The sequence below is a fragment of the Hemibagrus wyckioides genome, linkage group LG07 (genome assembly GCF_019097595.1).
Source record: "Hemibagrus wyckioides isolate EC202008001 linkage group LG07, SWU_Hwy_1.0, whole genome shotgun sequence".
Taxonomy (NCBI): Eukaryota; Metazoa; Chordata; class Actinopteri; order Siluriformes; family Bagridae; genus Hemibagrus; species Hemibagrus wyckioides.
This window is the reverse complement of record NC_080716.1, coordinates 22,325,599-22,343,237: the sequence shown is the minus strand read 5'-3', so window position 1 is coordinate 22,343,237 and position 17,639 is coordinate 22,325,599. Positions and strand designations below refer to the sequence as shown.

General features: G+C 36.0%; 1 protein-coding gene across 1 annotated transcript; it reads right to left on the bottom strand.

Moving 5' to 3' along the window:
• Positions 1–6,260: 6,260 nt before the first annotated feature.
• LOC131355843 (E3 ubiquitin-protein ligase TRIM39-like) lies at positions 6,261–14,682 on the bottom strand. Its single transcript, XM_058394373.1, has 8 exons — positions 14,418–14,682; positions 14,098–14,172; positions 13,187–13,743; positions 12,835–12,930; positions 12,471–12,704; positions 12,212–12,374; positions 12,045–12,080; positions 6,261–7,647 (listed from the first exon to the last, which is right to left on the bottom strand). The coding sequence occupies exons 2-8, from the start codon at positions 14,162–14,164 to the stop codon at positions 7,100–7,102; spliced, it is 1,701 nt and encodes a 566-aa protein (XP_058250356.1). The 5' UTR covers positions 14,165–14,172; positions 14,418–14,682; the 3' UTR covers positions 6,261–7,099.
• Between the last annotated feature and the right edge of the window lie 2,957 nt (positions 14,683–17,639).

Genomic DNA, 17,639 nt, shown 5'->3' with positions numbered 1-17,639 from the left:
CTCCAATGGATGTTGTGACAGATCTGCATGCAGAGATGATAATTCTGAAATCTTAGTCAGACAGTCATGTTTCGGCCAGCCATCAAACACCTGTTTCTCCGAACAAAAGCGCACGAGGCATTCGAGCAGGACAGCTGGGCTATTTTGGGCCGTTACGGGATTGATAGTGAGATTTTGTGTGGCACAAAGGATAACTTCATAGCCTGAACTATGTTGTGCGGTCTACCTGATGTGGTGCATGTAGTGTAAGTGGGTGTGAAAGAACAGTTCTTTCAGCATCTGAGGCCAGCAGAGCAGAGGCAGCAACTGAACGCAAACATGCGAGCATACCCTGGACCAAAGGAATGAGACATTTACATAGATTTGCTACTGGATGATAGAGAACACCACCGTGCTCTTGGGCCAAGACTCACGTGGCTGTGCCCCCATCCTCTGTGACATAGAGATGAAATGGAATGTTGTAGTCAGGAGACCTGGAGCTGGAGCAGAGCTCAGGGATTGTTTGATGTTAAAAGAAAGAGTTTGTCATTTCTTTAGTCCATTCCACAGTATCTGGCATGTCTCTGAGACAGCACTGGTGCAACACTTTGTCATGGTGTGAACAGTCTGGCATGTACTGATGGCAGAAATAAATTAGTCCCAGAAAACGGAGGAAACCCTTCTATGGTTTTGGGCAGATGGGCCTCCATTATGACTCTCAGGTGATCAGGTGAGAGAGAGAGATTAGCATTAGCAATTAGCATTGAGTGAAATAAAATATAAAATATGCCATTTATTCATTTGCAGTGATACAAAAAGGCACCAAAGCATGTAAACATTAGACATCATTCTCACACACTCCAGACTGGTTCTTATGAAAAGTTTCTAGACAACAATATTGAGTATGGTGTCATTTCTTGTTACCATATCAGCCACAGCTACAAGCTACGGGCTAAAAGTGAACATGCTATGCTATACCCACCGGGCTTTCGACAAGAAAACAAGCCCAATATTTCATATTTATACTCATATTTCTTACAAGAAGTTGTGGCTAATTCATTTTAATTTACTTATGTAAAAGAAAAGTGTTTGAATCCATATTTTCTTATGGTGACTCTATGCAGTATGTAGCCTGTAAGATACTAGTAGGTGGCATATTTAAATACAGCAATATAGTCCTATACTCAGTTTCCCGGGTGTGGCTCAACTGGCTGAAACGCTCAACCAGAGGCTCCCACTCCGAGAGATCTGGGTTTGACTCCCAACACAACTGGGTAAGAATGGTTAAAAAAACAAACACACAAAAAAAAACAAATGAAAATATGGAGAAACCCCACACAAATAAATCAAATAAAATCCCCTGATCTCCACAGAGCCTTATACAGAGAGACCTAACACCCAATACTGAGGTAAGTCAAGTAATGTTACTTCATATAAACTGCGCCCTCTGGGGGTGTGTGTTCGTCATGTGATCTATATCAATGATCTTGATCATGGACTTCTGGCTATATGGAGAGACCCAATACTCAGATAAAGCAACCAAAGCAACCTCATATCAACCTTGTCCCCGTGCGTGTTCGTCATGTGATCTCAGGGCCGTGCACAGACATTTTAAAGGGCAGTGGCCCAAAACAAAAAAAGGGCAGTTACAAAATACATACATAAATATACACATATATAATAATAATTATATTATAAAAAATATAATAATACTTTTCTGTCTTTATTGAAGACATTTTAATGATAAATTATGAATGCACATCTCTGATAATACAATGAACCTTTTACATGTTTTTCTTTGTCTCTCAGTATCTCCTAATTTCACAGCAAAACCTTTCTGTTTGGTACCATTTCCTGAAAGATTTTGATAACCTTATCTTTTATGATTGGGATGTCCTTTTAAAAGCCTTTTACAATCATAATCATATAAATAATAATATAAATATACTAGTTACGTTTTGTGCTAATTTAATTAAATAACTTTTCTATTTAAATAATCCAATGTCCATCATCCAGTCACACTCCAGGTGATGGTCAAACAGTTATCTTAACTGTAACTGCCTGCTCTGGCTGATGATCAGTGGGCTCTCCCTCACTCTCTGAGTCTCCCTCTGCCTCATCTTGAATGAAGGCATTATAAATGTAATTTCATTATTACTGATACTACTTTACAGCTATTACTGCGATACACAAAATGCGAGCCTTCAAATTCAGGTCGACAAATTCAGGTCTTAACATCCCGGCTATTACAGGAAGAGCAATGGACTGCCGATATCAGTGCACTTTACAGTGTACATCCTGCTCCCTGTGTAGTTTACTTCGCGGGGAATTACTTGACGATTGGAACGCGGCTCTTGTAATTAACCTGCAGCGGAGAAACGGCTCTGAGGAAGATTGCGCAGGGATAAATGAGGAATGAAATAAGAGGTGTAAGTATAAGAGAGATTATTGTAAAATAATAATAATAATAATAATAATAATAATAATAATAATAATAATAATAAAGGATCTACACGGCACTGCTCCACACACAAGCTGTAATATTGCATGGTATACCTGTGTGAGAGAGAATATGTAATGAATTTAATGAACTCCTTTTTTAGTAGCAAGACTCTGGGAGGAGTCAGAAAAAAGATTGAATGAAATTTTATAAGTTTTAAGTTATATTTTATTAAGTTGCATACTGTTTGTGTTAATTTGTGTTTATTATTAAACAATATTACATAAAAATGCCCTTACAAAACGTGTTATTCTTGCTTACCCCCTCTCCCTAATTAGCCCCTGATGTTTTCAAATCCTAGATATGCCCCTGCAATGGACCAAGGGGTAAGTTAAATTAGTTTATTTATTAACAGGGCAGTATGAGTTATTTTAGTGTACTGTTAAGGGTTTTTTTTGTGTCTTTTTTGTGTCTTCGGCACAATGGTAGTCAATAAGCAAAGTTACGTTCTTTTTTTTTAGACTAACAATAGATGAAGGCCTAGTCCACAAATACATGGGTATTTTTAAAAACAGGGTTTTTCCTCCTTTGTTTTTAAAAAAAATCTTGTCCACATGAAAAAGCTAAAACACGTTCTGAAGCGCTGTCAAGAGCATGCAAAACCAACAGGTGGCAATATAATCCCAACCGTGAAGCCATGTTGGCCAATCAGAAGCCTGGGACGCCGACGTCACAAGTAGTGTTGGTATAATGTTCATTATTATCTATAGGTAAACAAAAGACCTCAGCAGAAACAGACATGGTGGTCGACGTGTTCACTGGCAGTTCTGTGAGTTTACTACGCTCTTAAGGAGCATCAAAGACAGCCTCACTGCCAACTGGGCCATCCCACAGCTCCAACCTCAAACCACAGTCACCCTTTAAGGCTGCGCATGCCAGAGGTCAGAGGGTGGTCAAGTCCAGCAAGAAGCAAGACCTGCTTTGTTGCATTGAGCTGCTACATAAGGGTTGTTGTCTAGGGTGCGTACGGATTGCCTACACTACAGAAATGTACTGAAAAATACATAGAGATGCCAAATGATCACAGCTACTACTACAATGGGATACAAAATCGAAAAGCATTATACACTATTAACATTGGACAATTTGTGAGCAATTTCTAAAAAAACAAAAACAAAAAAAAAAACAGAATTTCCCACCACACTGCTGCTGAGGCATAAGTCTACATACACAGGAGCATAAGGCCTCTACTTAGTGTAAACATTTTCTAAAGAATGGTCTAGTCTATCAGGATCACAATATGAGCAAGTTTTGGAATGACAAAAGGGTCTAGAAAACCAGTGTCTAGGAACGTTAATAGTCCTAGTCTTAGTCGGATTATCAGAGAGGGGTAAAAACTAATACATAAGTTTCCTATATGTGTATGTACTGTATCTATAGGTGAGATGAGGTGAGGCCCTCTAAGGGCTGCTTGATTGCTGAGTTTCTCCTTTCTCTGAAGAATCTTGTTAATGTGAGTAGAGATGAGGCTTTCTCTTGTACTGCATCACCTGGTAGAAAAACTGTGAGTTGGCTGCTCTATGAGTAGAGGGAGAGAAGCAGAGACATTATCATACGTAATGTTTAGTTTTTTAAGTATTGTTTGAGTATAATCACCAACAATCACCTCCAGGTTACCTGAAAAAGAAACTCCAGGATTACTTTTAATCCAAAGGGTTGAAATTGGCCTGCCCATAGTTATCTCAAAGGGAGATAGTTGTGATTTGGAATTGTGATTTTGAATACAAATACGAATTTCACAAAGAACTTTTACCCTGAATGATAGCTCTAGCACAAATCACACGCATTGAGTAGCAATTTGGCAGTTTCAGATACATTTAGAATACAGTATTGTTTGTTTATATTACCCCTCTTTGTGCGGCATGTGAGAAAACATGAAACTGGCGCACGAGAAATGGCAAGACAGATCACGGGAGTTTGATTTGGCACTGAGGGCAGTGAATCATTCCGTCCTTGTCCAAGGGCAAACAGTTCTCAAAAGATTAAAACAAAAGTTGCACATTATTCTACCGAACATTTTCGTGAAGGGTGAAGTTTTTCAAAAGCTCTGGTTACAGTGTTATTGTGTAGACAGCGAAACCAGAGATTTTTGGCTTGTGAACAGGGTTGCCTTTACATTCAAACAATGTCAATACAGCTGGACATGCCTAACTCAAGGGTTCATCGATTCACCGGCTGTGTTCTCGTCTGTGGTACACTATTTGTTGTCATCACTCGTCCTGAAGAGGACTGTTCTGTACTGAAATACAACAATGACATTTTGCTTATGGGGACTGCTGTGGAAGAGGCTCACTGTTCTCTTCACACCTGGCCCAGTGTGGTTTTAAGGCATCGCTCTTTCTGTAATTCTGTAATCCTCTGGTGCACTATCTGGGGTTTCTCATCTCCCTACAACAGTGCAAACTCTCATCTGATCACCTGAGAGTCATAATAGAGGCCCATCTGCCCAAAACACAGAAGGGTTTCCTCAGTTTTCTGGGACTAATTAATTTTTGCCATCAGTACATGCCAGATTGTTCACACCATGGCAAAGTGTAGTGCCAGTGCTGTCTCCGAGACATGCCGGATACTGTGGAATGGACTAAAGAAATGACAAACTCTTTCTTTTAACATCAAACAATCCCTGAGCTCTGCTCCAGCTCCAGGTCTCCTAACTACAACATTCCATTTCACCTGGCGTTATAACTGAGACTCACAGTAGTCATGTCCGTGTGATCAGCTTTCTTCTCTTAACATAAAGTTGAGGTTTTCCTTTTATTCGCCATAAGTTTAAGGGCTCCTCACAGCTGAACTGTTTGAAATATCAAAAATCCCTTCACAATTTTAGATCCTCAATGTCTTCAGATCATATTGGACCCTGTTTGGTCAAAATCATACAAATCCCCTAGGAGGAGTATATCAAATTCCATTGGGTGTGTTTTTCAAACATCCCAAAATAACTGACTTCCTGTTAAGCAGATCCCATGACAGGTGGATTAACGTCATTTAACTCAATGAGATCTGAATGTATACCGTGTGTCATGCATATACACTATATTGCCAAAAGTATTCGCTCACCTGCCTTGACTTGCATATGAACTTAAGTGACATCCCATTCCTAATCCATAGGGTTCAATATGATGTTGGTCCATCCTTTGCAGCTATAACAGCTTCAACTCTTCTGGGAAGGCTGTCCACAAGGTTTAGGAGTGTGTTTATGGGAATTTTTGACCATTCTTCCAGAAGCGCATTTGTGAGGTCACACACTGATGTTGGACGAGAAGGCCTGGCTCTCAGTCTCCCATAAACACACTCCTAAACCTTGTGGACAGCCTTCCCAGAAGAGTTGAAGCTGTTATAGCTGCAAAGGGTGGACTGACGTCATACTGAACCCTATGGATTAGGAATGGGATGTCACTTAAGTTCATATGCGAGTCAAGGCAGGTGAGTGAATACTTTTGGCAATATAGTGTATTTTAGACAAAAATGGTGATTTTGAACAAAAGAGATGTTTAAATCCTTCAAAAATCAGAAAAAACATAAAAACAAACATAGCTACAGTTGGCATTAGAGATGAAACTTGCTGAATGAAACTGTGAAGCAGATACATCAGTACCATAACAGTAGGATATAAATGTAATGAAGCTACAACATATTACAGAAAACCACTTTTCTAGGTTCACTTATTCTCAGCGTAAAGTCTAGAGTGTAGCTGAGATGAGGAAACTAAAATAATAACACACACTACCTACTTACTGTGTCTGGACTCTGCAACAAAACATTCTGTACTTTAAAGCATGGATTTAGCTAATAATTATTTTACATGCAACCTGAAATTCACTTTACCCTAATAAACACAAAATAATAAAACTAACACACACTGAGCACACACAAGAATCACTGGAACACCGACTCTGACATTTCATGCTGCACTAGGGGTTTAATCACCATGGCAACTGCGGACAAAATAAAAAAAAAATCCTAACAAAAAGAGTAGAAACATTCAGACTTCATACATGTAGAAATAAGGTTTTCTCAAAGAGAAAGTTTGCTTTAATAATGTCTCACTGAACACGATATCACTTCATTACAAACAGATTAAAGGTTACAGTGATTTACTGTCCCACTCAGAATTTACCCGTTTATCACATAATGACATTTTAATTTTCATTTCAGTGTGGAGAATGTAGTAAATAAAACCACAGTAATATTAAATTTTTTATAAAAGAATAGCTAGCTGGCTTTTTTAAAATAGAAATAAAAATAAAATGTATATTTCCAGTTGGTTAATTCTGTTTCTTGCTCTAGTCAGTTTAATCTCCTCAGGAGGATTTTTCACAGCAGTCAGAAAACAGTTCTTGTACAGTTCAAACATTTTTACTGATTAAATTCTGCTGTAAAGCTCATACTCATACAATTCTATTAACATTTTGATTTGTAATAATAAATAAAATTGTAATAAAAAATATTTTTTTGTAATAAAAAAAACTGACTACACTACCCTGTCCCCTCAAAAGACTGTATTAAAATAATCCATACAGCACTATAAAAAGAAATATATATTTCTAAAAGGAACCAGAAAAATGAAAATATTTCATTATTCTCAGTGTTTAATAGATGATAAAATTTGTGAGGTGAAATTCATTCAGTGTTAAATACAGGAGAGATGATCAGTGGTGCTGAATTTTTACCTCCTTCATTTGAATAAGGACTGAAGTATGGATAGAGTTTCTCAGTGAAAGACTGACCAGTGTAAGAGTAGATATGAGATCTGGACTTCACATCATAAAAGGAGACCAGACCCTCCTCATAATCCACAAACACCCCCACCACCTCCACCTTCTCTCTCAGTGTGAGGGGGACATGGGGACCAGCATTAGCTGCATACTGATTCTCATTCCTCAGAAACACCGTCCAGAATCCATTCTGAGGATTCAGTGTAATCTTCCCCTTCCTGTTAATGGACTCTTTGGCCACTCCAACAGTCCATGCAGTTTTCCCTCTGACCTGCACCTCATAATAACATCTCCCTGAGGAGAAACTCTGCTTTCCCAAAACACAGACACACTGATTAAACCTCTGTGGTGTATCAGGGAGATTCTCTCGTGTCTCTCCATGTGTCACTTGTTTTCCATCAGCAGACAGGATGAGTTTGGGATGAGCTGTATCAGGATCCAGAGTCACATCCACTAAGAGAAACACACAGTGTGTGATATGAGTATGCAGGTAAAAATATTAAATCATCCAGTGAAACATATTCATTAGGATTTATAAGAGGATTTGTAGAATACTAATGAAATATTTTTGAAAATATTGCTTAAAAATCTTGTACAGTTTATGGTAGGAGTCAGTCAAAGATGAGAAAAATAAAATGTTTTCATTCTTAGTGATATATTTGTGTTAGTAATTTTTGTTTTTCAGGAATTACAAAGAGTCACAGAACATTAGAGAAAAGCATTTGCGGACAAACTTGATCCTTTTTGACATGAAATGCAGTTTGAAATGTTCTTGTTAATAAGTGCATCATATCAACATTAAGTTTAATTATGACACCACAAAAAATCATTTTCAACAAACCTAGAATATTATTCCAGCCACATGCAATGCTCAGCATGAATGAGTACACCCCCTTTGAAAATGAAGATTATCCATTTCTCAGTGAATATTAGACCAATTTACTGCATTTTTCAAAACAGTTTTTTTAAACATTTATTTTTATTAGCATAAAAGCATGGTCACCTAACATCTTTAGGATAAGAAAAGTAAAAAAATTAATTCACATGAGGTGCAAAAATGATTACACCCTACAACAAGCTCAAATAAATTTAATAATTTTATGGCCTCCTTCAGAAACAACTGAAATGAGAGTCAGAAATAAAAAATAAACCATCTGAGCATTCGGTGTCATTTTGTCAGCATTATATGGGAGTGAATATTCTTTCTTAAATACCTCTTAATTGTCACTTATCCTGTGGTCACCTGTGTGATGATTGATTAGACTCATCCGCTGGTGAATTCCTGTTCATTACAATTTTATATTATGTTTTCTACTAACACATTTATTGCTGTTTACTCATTTTTACACCATGATCTTAAACTATTTTATTAGAATAGTTCGAATTTTGCCTTTGCTACTGATTAATCTCATTTAAAATCAATAAACCAGATTTGCATAAATATCTCACTGTATAGGATCAAAAAGGGATTCTGAAGAATATCAAAAACAAATACAGGACTATATAAGAATGCTGCCATCATCATGAAAACATCCACATCAGAAATATGCAAACTAAAGCTGCAACTAATGATTCATCTGTAAATTATTTCTTCTATTAATCGATTACTCTAACGATGATTTTTTCGATTGTTCTATTGATTATTTTCTGGCTGTGAACTCTCCAATAAAGAATAATATAACTTGTACCATAAATGTTTTAACCTTTTATTTAAGTGTACTTTTTTTATTCATATTTTTATTTATTTATTTTACAAATAAAAATGTTCCAACATAAAAAATATCCTGGAGGGAGTGTTAGTGTGTGAAATGTGTTAATTATGTCATGAAAGCCCTGACCCTCCACAATAACAATCATGTTAGAATGCATGAATTTTAGGAAGTCTATGAATTATACATATCTATTAATGAAGAGAACAACACTACTTATCACAAAAGTTTAGATTATTTCATTGTAAGCCTATTTAGGAAAGGTACTGTTTACTACATTCTGCTAGTAATTACTGTAGATCAGATTTATTACCATAAAACAAAGCAGCTGAATAAGTTATTTTTGTGTGAACGTTTTAATAAATGTCAATATTTTGATGGAAATTGTCATATTTTGCAGTAAATCATTTTAAATTCACATAAGCAGCATGCTAATTATTGAGTTGAGTTACTTGATTTAACACAACAGGTTTGCTGACTAGACTTATCAGTTATTATTGTCAGATTTTGTTCATTCTCATGGATTTTATTATTTATAGCAAATTGTTTCTAATGAGTCCCCTTTCACATACACTGATGACTTCAGTAAGACAGAAAAAGACTCTTTTCATAAAAACGGGAACATCTTTGATATTGATGGTGATTTTAATAACAGAGACCTGAAATTGTATTGGACTTTATGTGATTAAATAATAGTATTTTTATGGCATTCATATGCATGTGCAATGGGAAATATTAAAGAGTATTTTACTAGGAAACATCAGCTGCACTAATAAGAAATGTCTACAGCACACTTGTCCTGCATCTTCATGCAGCAGGATAGATTCATTCAGCGCTTTTACTTTGGCAGCATCGTAGCTTTATTCCTAACGCTACCAAGTTAAAAAGATCTGCCATGTGTTTTCTTTATTCTTTTTTCACAACTACTACAATTTGTGCTTATAGATTTAAGTTTATGATTTAAACTTCAGTATGATTTACTTCAGTGGCATTTGCTGATAAAAACTGGAAATGCACTTCAAATATTTATCTGCAGAAGGTTGCTTACACTGATGTACAGTTCAATGGTAATGGAAACTAATGTAATAGTTCCATAAGGCTACATGCGCATAAACCAACTTCTTGTAAATGCTCTAAAAACTGGCGTTGTGAGACTAGCCATTAGCATTACGATTACTAATGTAAACCTACGTGTACTATATAAATAAACAGATGCATTCTAGTCAGTGTGATCCCTGGCCCTGCTTGTCTTTACTGACCTCCATTATCTGGGGGTTATACACCGATCAGGCATAACATTATGAGCAGTGACAAGTGAGGTGAATAACACTGACTATCTCCTCATCATGGCACCTGTTAGTGGGTGAGATATTAGGCAGCAAGTGAACATTTTGTCCTCAAAGTTGATGTGTTACAAGCAGGACAAATTGCCAAGCGTAAGGATTTGTGCAAGGGTCAAATTGTGATGGCTAGATGACTGGATCAGAGCATCTCCAAAACTACAGCTTTTGTGGGGTGTTTCTGGTCTGCAGTGGTTAGTATCTATCAAAAATATCCTTTAAGTCCTGTAAGTTGCGAGGTGTGGCCCTTGGAGCCCCAACATCGCAACTTAGAGTAGCTAATGGATCTGCTGCTAACATCTTGGTGCCAGATACCACAGCACACCTTCAGGGATCTAGTGTAGTCCATGCCTCGACGAGTCAGGACTGTTTTGGCAGCAAAAGGGGGACCAACACAATACTAGGCAGGTGGTCATAATGTTATGCCTGATTAGTGTATGTAATCACCCTTACATGCTTGAAATAGAGGAAAGCAGTGGCAACATCGCTTCAGATTATTGCAAGTTTGCCAACAAAAGCACTTCATGTGTCAAACATGTCCAAAACAGTTTGCTGTATGTCATTCACGTCCATGCTCTCATCTTGAAACCCAGCTCTTGACTGCGAGCTAACATTTTCTGCCATTTCTTCAGTACATTGCTGAACACTTCTAGCAGACATGGGAATATCTTATTTTCCTAGATTTTAATGTCTTTTTGTTTGAAAAGCCTTCAAACAGAAATTCTGAGCTACAGAGAAAATGCTTCTTTAATATATTCACCGTCAGTGAATGGTTTTCAGTGTTGAACAATGCAATGAACAACACTATAGCTGGGTTTGTCGCATGATTTTTAGGTGTGGCAAATATTTTGGGGGAGTTTGTTTGCTTCCGATAACCGATATGGCATGTTTGATAGATTCTGCTTGATCTTTGAAACTCGTGCTTTGACTCTTAACACTCGATGTTTAGCAACCAACATTTTCAAAATATAAAGTATGCACAGCACGGCCTTTCTAAAAAACAAAACTAAAATCTTCTGTCCAGACAGGCTGAAATGACTAAACATTTACTTCAGCTTTCTTAGCTAGTGGAGCTGCCATTGTCTATTCTACCGAACCGTAACCGCTGCACTGCATCTTCTGTGGGAAATGTGTGCAGGAGAACAATCACACTACATATGAATGACAGTGTAACAGCCAATGGTTCTTCAAAATGTGGTATGCAGCAGAGACAGAGCTTTAACTGTTAAAAAAAATCTCTTGAGGAAGCTTACTGCCAGTGTATCAGTGACTACGCTGCATGTGTGTCTAAGGTTGATGAACCCTGATCTATACAGTAAACTGCATCTGTAGTTTAGGTGTGAAAATTACAGACCTGAATTTATACATGTTTTCCTAAATTGATACAGTTTATTTTAATTAAACACACTTGGATGTCATTTAATATTAGTGTAAAATGTTATTTTTGTAGAACATATTTATGCCTTTTACGCTCAAGCTTATTTGTAAATGATAAAGACACTGCATGGATTAAAAAAATGCATAAATATAAAACTTTCACCTTTTGATCAGCATGAAGATTAAATTTACCATCAATAGGCAAAGAAATCCATCTTTTATCATACAGTTAAAAATAGTTAATCTGTGTCCAAATATAAGTTTACTTATTTTATTAGTGAAATGTATGAAAATTAGTAGAAAAATGTTTAAGGGCTTCCTTTAATCTGAAGAGATCTACAGATGAAAATAAGTCTGATGATGCAGTGGTGTAATGCTGATATGTACATTTTAATATGAGAGGAAATCAGAAACCTCACTGTACCTGCATACTGCTGAATCCTCTTCAGTTCTGTGGAAACTAATTACAAAAATTAGTTCAGATTAGTTACTGGTATTTTTATTTAGATTTAGCAAAAACCATATATTGCAGTCTATTATTTGCAACTTATTTCTCTATTTTATAATATAAAATACAAAGTAATTTCTCACCTGTTTCCTTTAATTTGTCATTGAGTGTTTTAGTGAGTTTCTCATTCAGAGTCTGCTGAAGCTGAGACAGAGCTGTCCTCACAGTGTCCCCACTCAGATCAGTGTTAATACTGATCTCAGTCCAGTTCTTGGTGTGTGGAGGGCTGCACATGGAGGAGTAAATCTACAGTAGAGCAGGAGAGAGGAGAAATCCCTCAGCATGGTGAGTGTTGTTCTGTGATGTTCTACATTGCCAGTGAGCAGAGAGAGGAACACTGACCTGTAGGAGGTGGAGATGCTCCTCAGTGTGTGAGAGCTGCTCCAGCTCAGTGTCTCTCCTCTTTAGCACAGTGATTTCCTGCTCCAGCTCTTTAATGAGTCCTTCAGCCTGCCTCTCTGCTGCTTTCTGCTTCTCCTCCATCACCTCGAGCAGCTCAGCCTGACTTCTCTCAATGAAGTGAATCAGAGCAGTGAAGATTTCAACACTGTCTGCTTTCTCTTTCTCTGTGCTTCTCTAAAGGAGGAACACATTTTTACTTCCATCAGATAACACTGAATAGTGAACTAATGTTTAATGCAGTTTGTTCATTTTTCAGAATACAGTAAACAGAACATTATGCAGATATTAATTATATTGTACACACTTTGCTTTGGTCTACTGAGTGTTTGATCTCTTTTATCTTCTTCATTCGGTCCTGAATCATCTGTTGCACATCTGTCTGTGTTTTCACCAGCTGAATCTGAGGGCAGAGCAGAAGACAAATAATTGACATTTCACTTATTAAATTTGCCCTGCTGTTTTGTTAAAAAATGACTTATCATAATTTTCTATTTATGTGCTGTAACAACTATTTTTTTAGTAATAAATGATTATTAATAAAATTATTTCTTTGGAATTGGTCTTGGAATTTGAACTCAAAACCTTAAAATCTAATATAAATTAAATTACATTTTCTGTAAGAAAGTTCAAAGTTGATATTAATCAGTGTTCCTCACCTTCCTCTCTCTGCTCTCCTCCTCTATAGGAACAGTGTTGTGATTCTTGTGGTCTCCTTCAGTGCAGAACTGACACACACACGTCTGGTCATCTCTACAGAACAGCTCCAGAGCTCTCTCATGTTTCTGGCATATGTAGTTCTCCAGGTTCTCCACAGGGTTTATTAGTTTGTGTTTCTTAAGCTTGGAAACATGATTATGTGGCTCTAAATGAGTTTTACAGAAAGTCAGTCCACAATTCAGACAGGATTTCAGGGCCTTCAGCTTCTCTCCAGTGCAGGCATCACAAAGAACCTCAGGTTTGTCAGAACCACTTTTCTTCTTGAAGTGATCTGCAACCTCTCTCAGTGTTATATTAATCTTCAGTTCAGGCCTCTTGGTGAATTTATCTTTACATAATGGACATTGACAGTGTTGACTGTTCTCCCAGCACTGTGTAAGGCAGCTCTTACAGAAGTTGTGTCCACACGGAGTGGTGACTGGATCAGTGAACACATCCAGACAGATCGAACACAGCAGCTGCTCTTCAGACAGGAGACTGCTGGAGTCAGGAGAAACTAGATTTCACAGATTATGAAGAAAATATATATTTTTAGGAAATGTATTAAGTTACACATCAGACACACACACTGTCTAACTGAACTCGGTTTTCAGGATAAACATTGGAGCATGTTTCTGTTTAGTTATATACTTATTTCGATGAGCAGTTTGTGTCTGACTTCTTCTGTATTGAAACACACACAGCACTCTGTATTTAAATTTTTTTAATTGTATTTTTTTGCACAAAGCACCATTATGCCAGATTACTGCTGTTTTTATGAACACTGTGAAAATACTCACTGTATGCATAATTGACTGGTTTAACTGGACACATTTAAAAGTGATTTTCATGAATGATTTTTGTTACTTACAATAATCTGGCCTGTCCAGGCTTTTCCTTCTGCCTTTTCTTGGTTGTGGTGATGAAGGTTCTGCCATCTTCTGCTCTTTTACATTAAGAAATTATTTGGTACACACATATAAGAGTAGGTATGAGCTGTTAAACCTGGTATTTTAAAGGTGAGTAAGGAACCAGTCATAAGCAGGGAATATTGAACAATATTGTAAAGTTGTTTATAATCGTGTTCAACTTTACTGGGCCTTAAACAGCTGATTCTGTTCATTTAACGTCGCTAAAATGGTTAATGAGTTAGCAGAAAATAACACTTAATACTTTTACTGAAGTACCTACCTTTATTTTGTCCTTTTTTTAAAAAATGAGACTTGTCTGTGTTTACACTCCTCTCGATGTCTTTAACTGTGCTGTAGTTATATTCTTCTGTAAAAGAGGGAGATTTTAGCTCGACGTTTGTTTTCCAATCGATTCCCTTTCACTTTCGATTAGCTAGTGTGATATTACTTCCCTGTTCACTTCGTAGTGGACTAGATTAACATAGGGAAGATCTCCCTCATTGTATCACAGTGTATTATGTGTAGAATGGACCAATCGTGTGATTACATAAATCAGCGAATATAATAATATTAAATAGGTACTACACACACAGCGTTAAATTAATAACTCTATTGATATTTTCTTCCTGCAACAGGTGATTTATTAGGCTACTTATGTGATTAATGTCTAAATCTGTAAATAACGAAATGATCAAATGAAATTTTTTTTTAACAAATTGTTTTATTTTTATTCGCCACTTTATTACTTGTGCTGCAGGTGTATCGTAATGTTGTGTAGTTGGTGAAAGAGTCGGCTCATTTTTTTTACACAGATTTTATAAACATAGAATAATCATTTGATATTTATTTTTTGTAAGATGTTGATCAACAAATTCAGATATAACTGAACAAATAGGAAATATCGATTCGGTTTCCAAACGGAGATGAACAGATTAGAAATATATATATATATATTTTATTTTTATTTTTTATTTTATTTTATTTTTATTAATAAATTTTTTTTATTTTATTTCAGATTTTATTTCAAATTTTTTATTTATAGATTTTATTTATATATAAATATATATATATATATATATATATATATATATATATATATATATATATATATATATATATATATATATATATATATATATATATATATATATTATATATATATATATATATATATATATATATATATATATATATATATTATATTATATATATTATATTATATATATATATATATATATATATATATATATATATATATATATATATATATATATATATAGAAATAAAAGCCGAAAGAATCGGCTCTTAGTTGTGACCTGAACCGAATGATCTGATTCACCGAAAAGAGCTGGAATCTCTGCAGAGCTGTAGGAGAATTGTGGGTCACGTGATTATGCTTCCTAAATATCAGTCTCCAGTGAGTGTCCGTGTCCCGCCTCCTTAAAACAACCAATCAGAGAGCGGGGTTTGAGATCATAAACCGCGAGAAAAGAAGCTGTGGAGTTTGATTTTTTATGTATAAATCTGATTTGAGATATATTTATTATCCAGTAAATCACTTGGATTAGCATTATGTTACTAAACACAAGTAGTAAAGTCTAAACCTTGAAATAGAACAAGACAGAACAGGTAACAGAGCTCCTAATCCTAATGTCACAATATGTCACCTAAATGCACAGATTCAGATTAAAATCAGCATTTAGTTTTGGTAACATGGAGGAGTATACTAATAAACTATAATATTTACTTGGCCAAGACAAGAAAGAGGGTGGAAGTGACAAGTGCCATCTACTAGACAGAAAAAAATAATTTGGTCTTTTACAATCATACATACACAGCTCTTAAGCTTTACCTATTAAGAGAATCTCGACAAATATTAGATGCAAGATCTCATTACTTGCTTGATTTAAAAAAAAAAATTAACAGTGAAAATCAGTAAAAGCTTTTCTTTAATACTGAAGGGCAGAGAATTAAACAAAGAACGACAGAGTAAGAGCTTTTGATTTCAGAAATTCCAGAGAAAAGATTCTGGGTTATATATGGTCTATGGACTGGATTGTATGTATTCTTGGTTCAATTTGGGATTACTTGTGTTGTACATATTGTAAACAAACACAAATAGTGAACATCAAGACCCATATTTCCTATTCATTTTCTTTTGCCTAAACCAGCACAAGAGAGGAACATTTTTTTCTTTAATTTTCCTCATTAGCAAGAATTGGAATGAACTGTGAATGATCTTTATTAAGAAATCAAATCCTAAATTCAAAAACTAGGCAGCAAGGCAGAATAGCAGGTTAGGTTACACTGAGCATTGCTTCACAACTGGCTCAGTGTCCTAAGTCTGTTTATGAAGGTGTGGTTATGAAGGGGAACAGGTTTGCATGATTATAATTCAGGTGACTGTGAAGATGTTGGTAGAATGTTGTGCTGGGTTCATTGTAGTTCATGTTTCCATGTTTGTAAGCTGCAACAATGTGTTATGGGAAGTGGAGTTCCTGTAGTGTTTCTCAGGAAAAAATACTACGAAGGGTCTGTATATCAGACAGATAACCATATGAAATTACAATACAAATAACTTGGCTGACAAAAAGCCAGCTTTACAGCTTAATAGGAATTAATTAAAAACACCCACTCACCTTCTCTCTAAACCTGCCAGTGGAAACGTAGCCTTTCAGAACCCAATAATGCCGAATGATACCACAAGGTGGCACTACTTTTTGTTATGGTAAAGTATAATTGAATTTGTATACAGAAGAAAAAGTGTATTATGTGTTGCTGGAACTGATTACCAGGCTGAACCATCATTCGAGAACTTTCCTTCATAACAAGGGTAAGGAAATAATTATCATGTTTCATACTGTAGTCCAGGGGTTTTCAAAATGTGGGAAAAGCTGGGTCTCATAAAGTCACTTGGCTGCAGCTAAAGTACGGTGAATGAAACAAAACCAGTCCAATAATGAGCCTGATAAGAGACTATTCTTTTTTCAAAGGAATTATTTAAATTAACACACACACACACAAAAGAATCAGAAGTCTGAATCAACATAGCATTCATTGAATGACTCTGAATAAATCGTCTGATTCATTTGTGTTGAAGTGTCACGTGTCTGCGTCAGTAACGTACAATACAGTACTGCAGCATTCAATGACCGCGTAGAGTTTTTGGAAAACTTAAGGCATTATGGACCAGTGAGAAGTCTTTAGATCAAGTCAAAACAACAAAATTTAAAAAGGAGCCACACAGAAATAATATGATCAGCCCTACATTGATCTTGGTTTTAAGTGCTAAGATGAAACCCTCAAATATTAAATTGCACCTCACAACAAAACATTTTGCATATGGCAACAAAGACCGGTCGTGTTTTCTTCTAAAAAAAAAGATGAGTATCTTCTACAGAAAAAAAAAAGAATGAACAAATGCACAGCCAGCATCCCAGAAAAAGCACTGCAAGCCTCATTTCCATAGGAGAGGAGCTTCTGCCGCTGGCCTGCATAGACA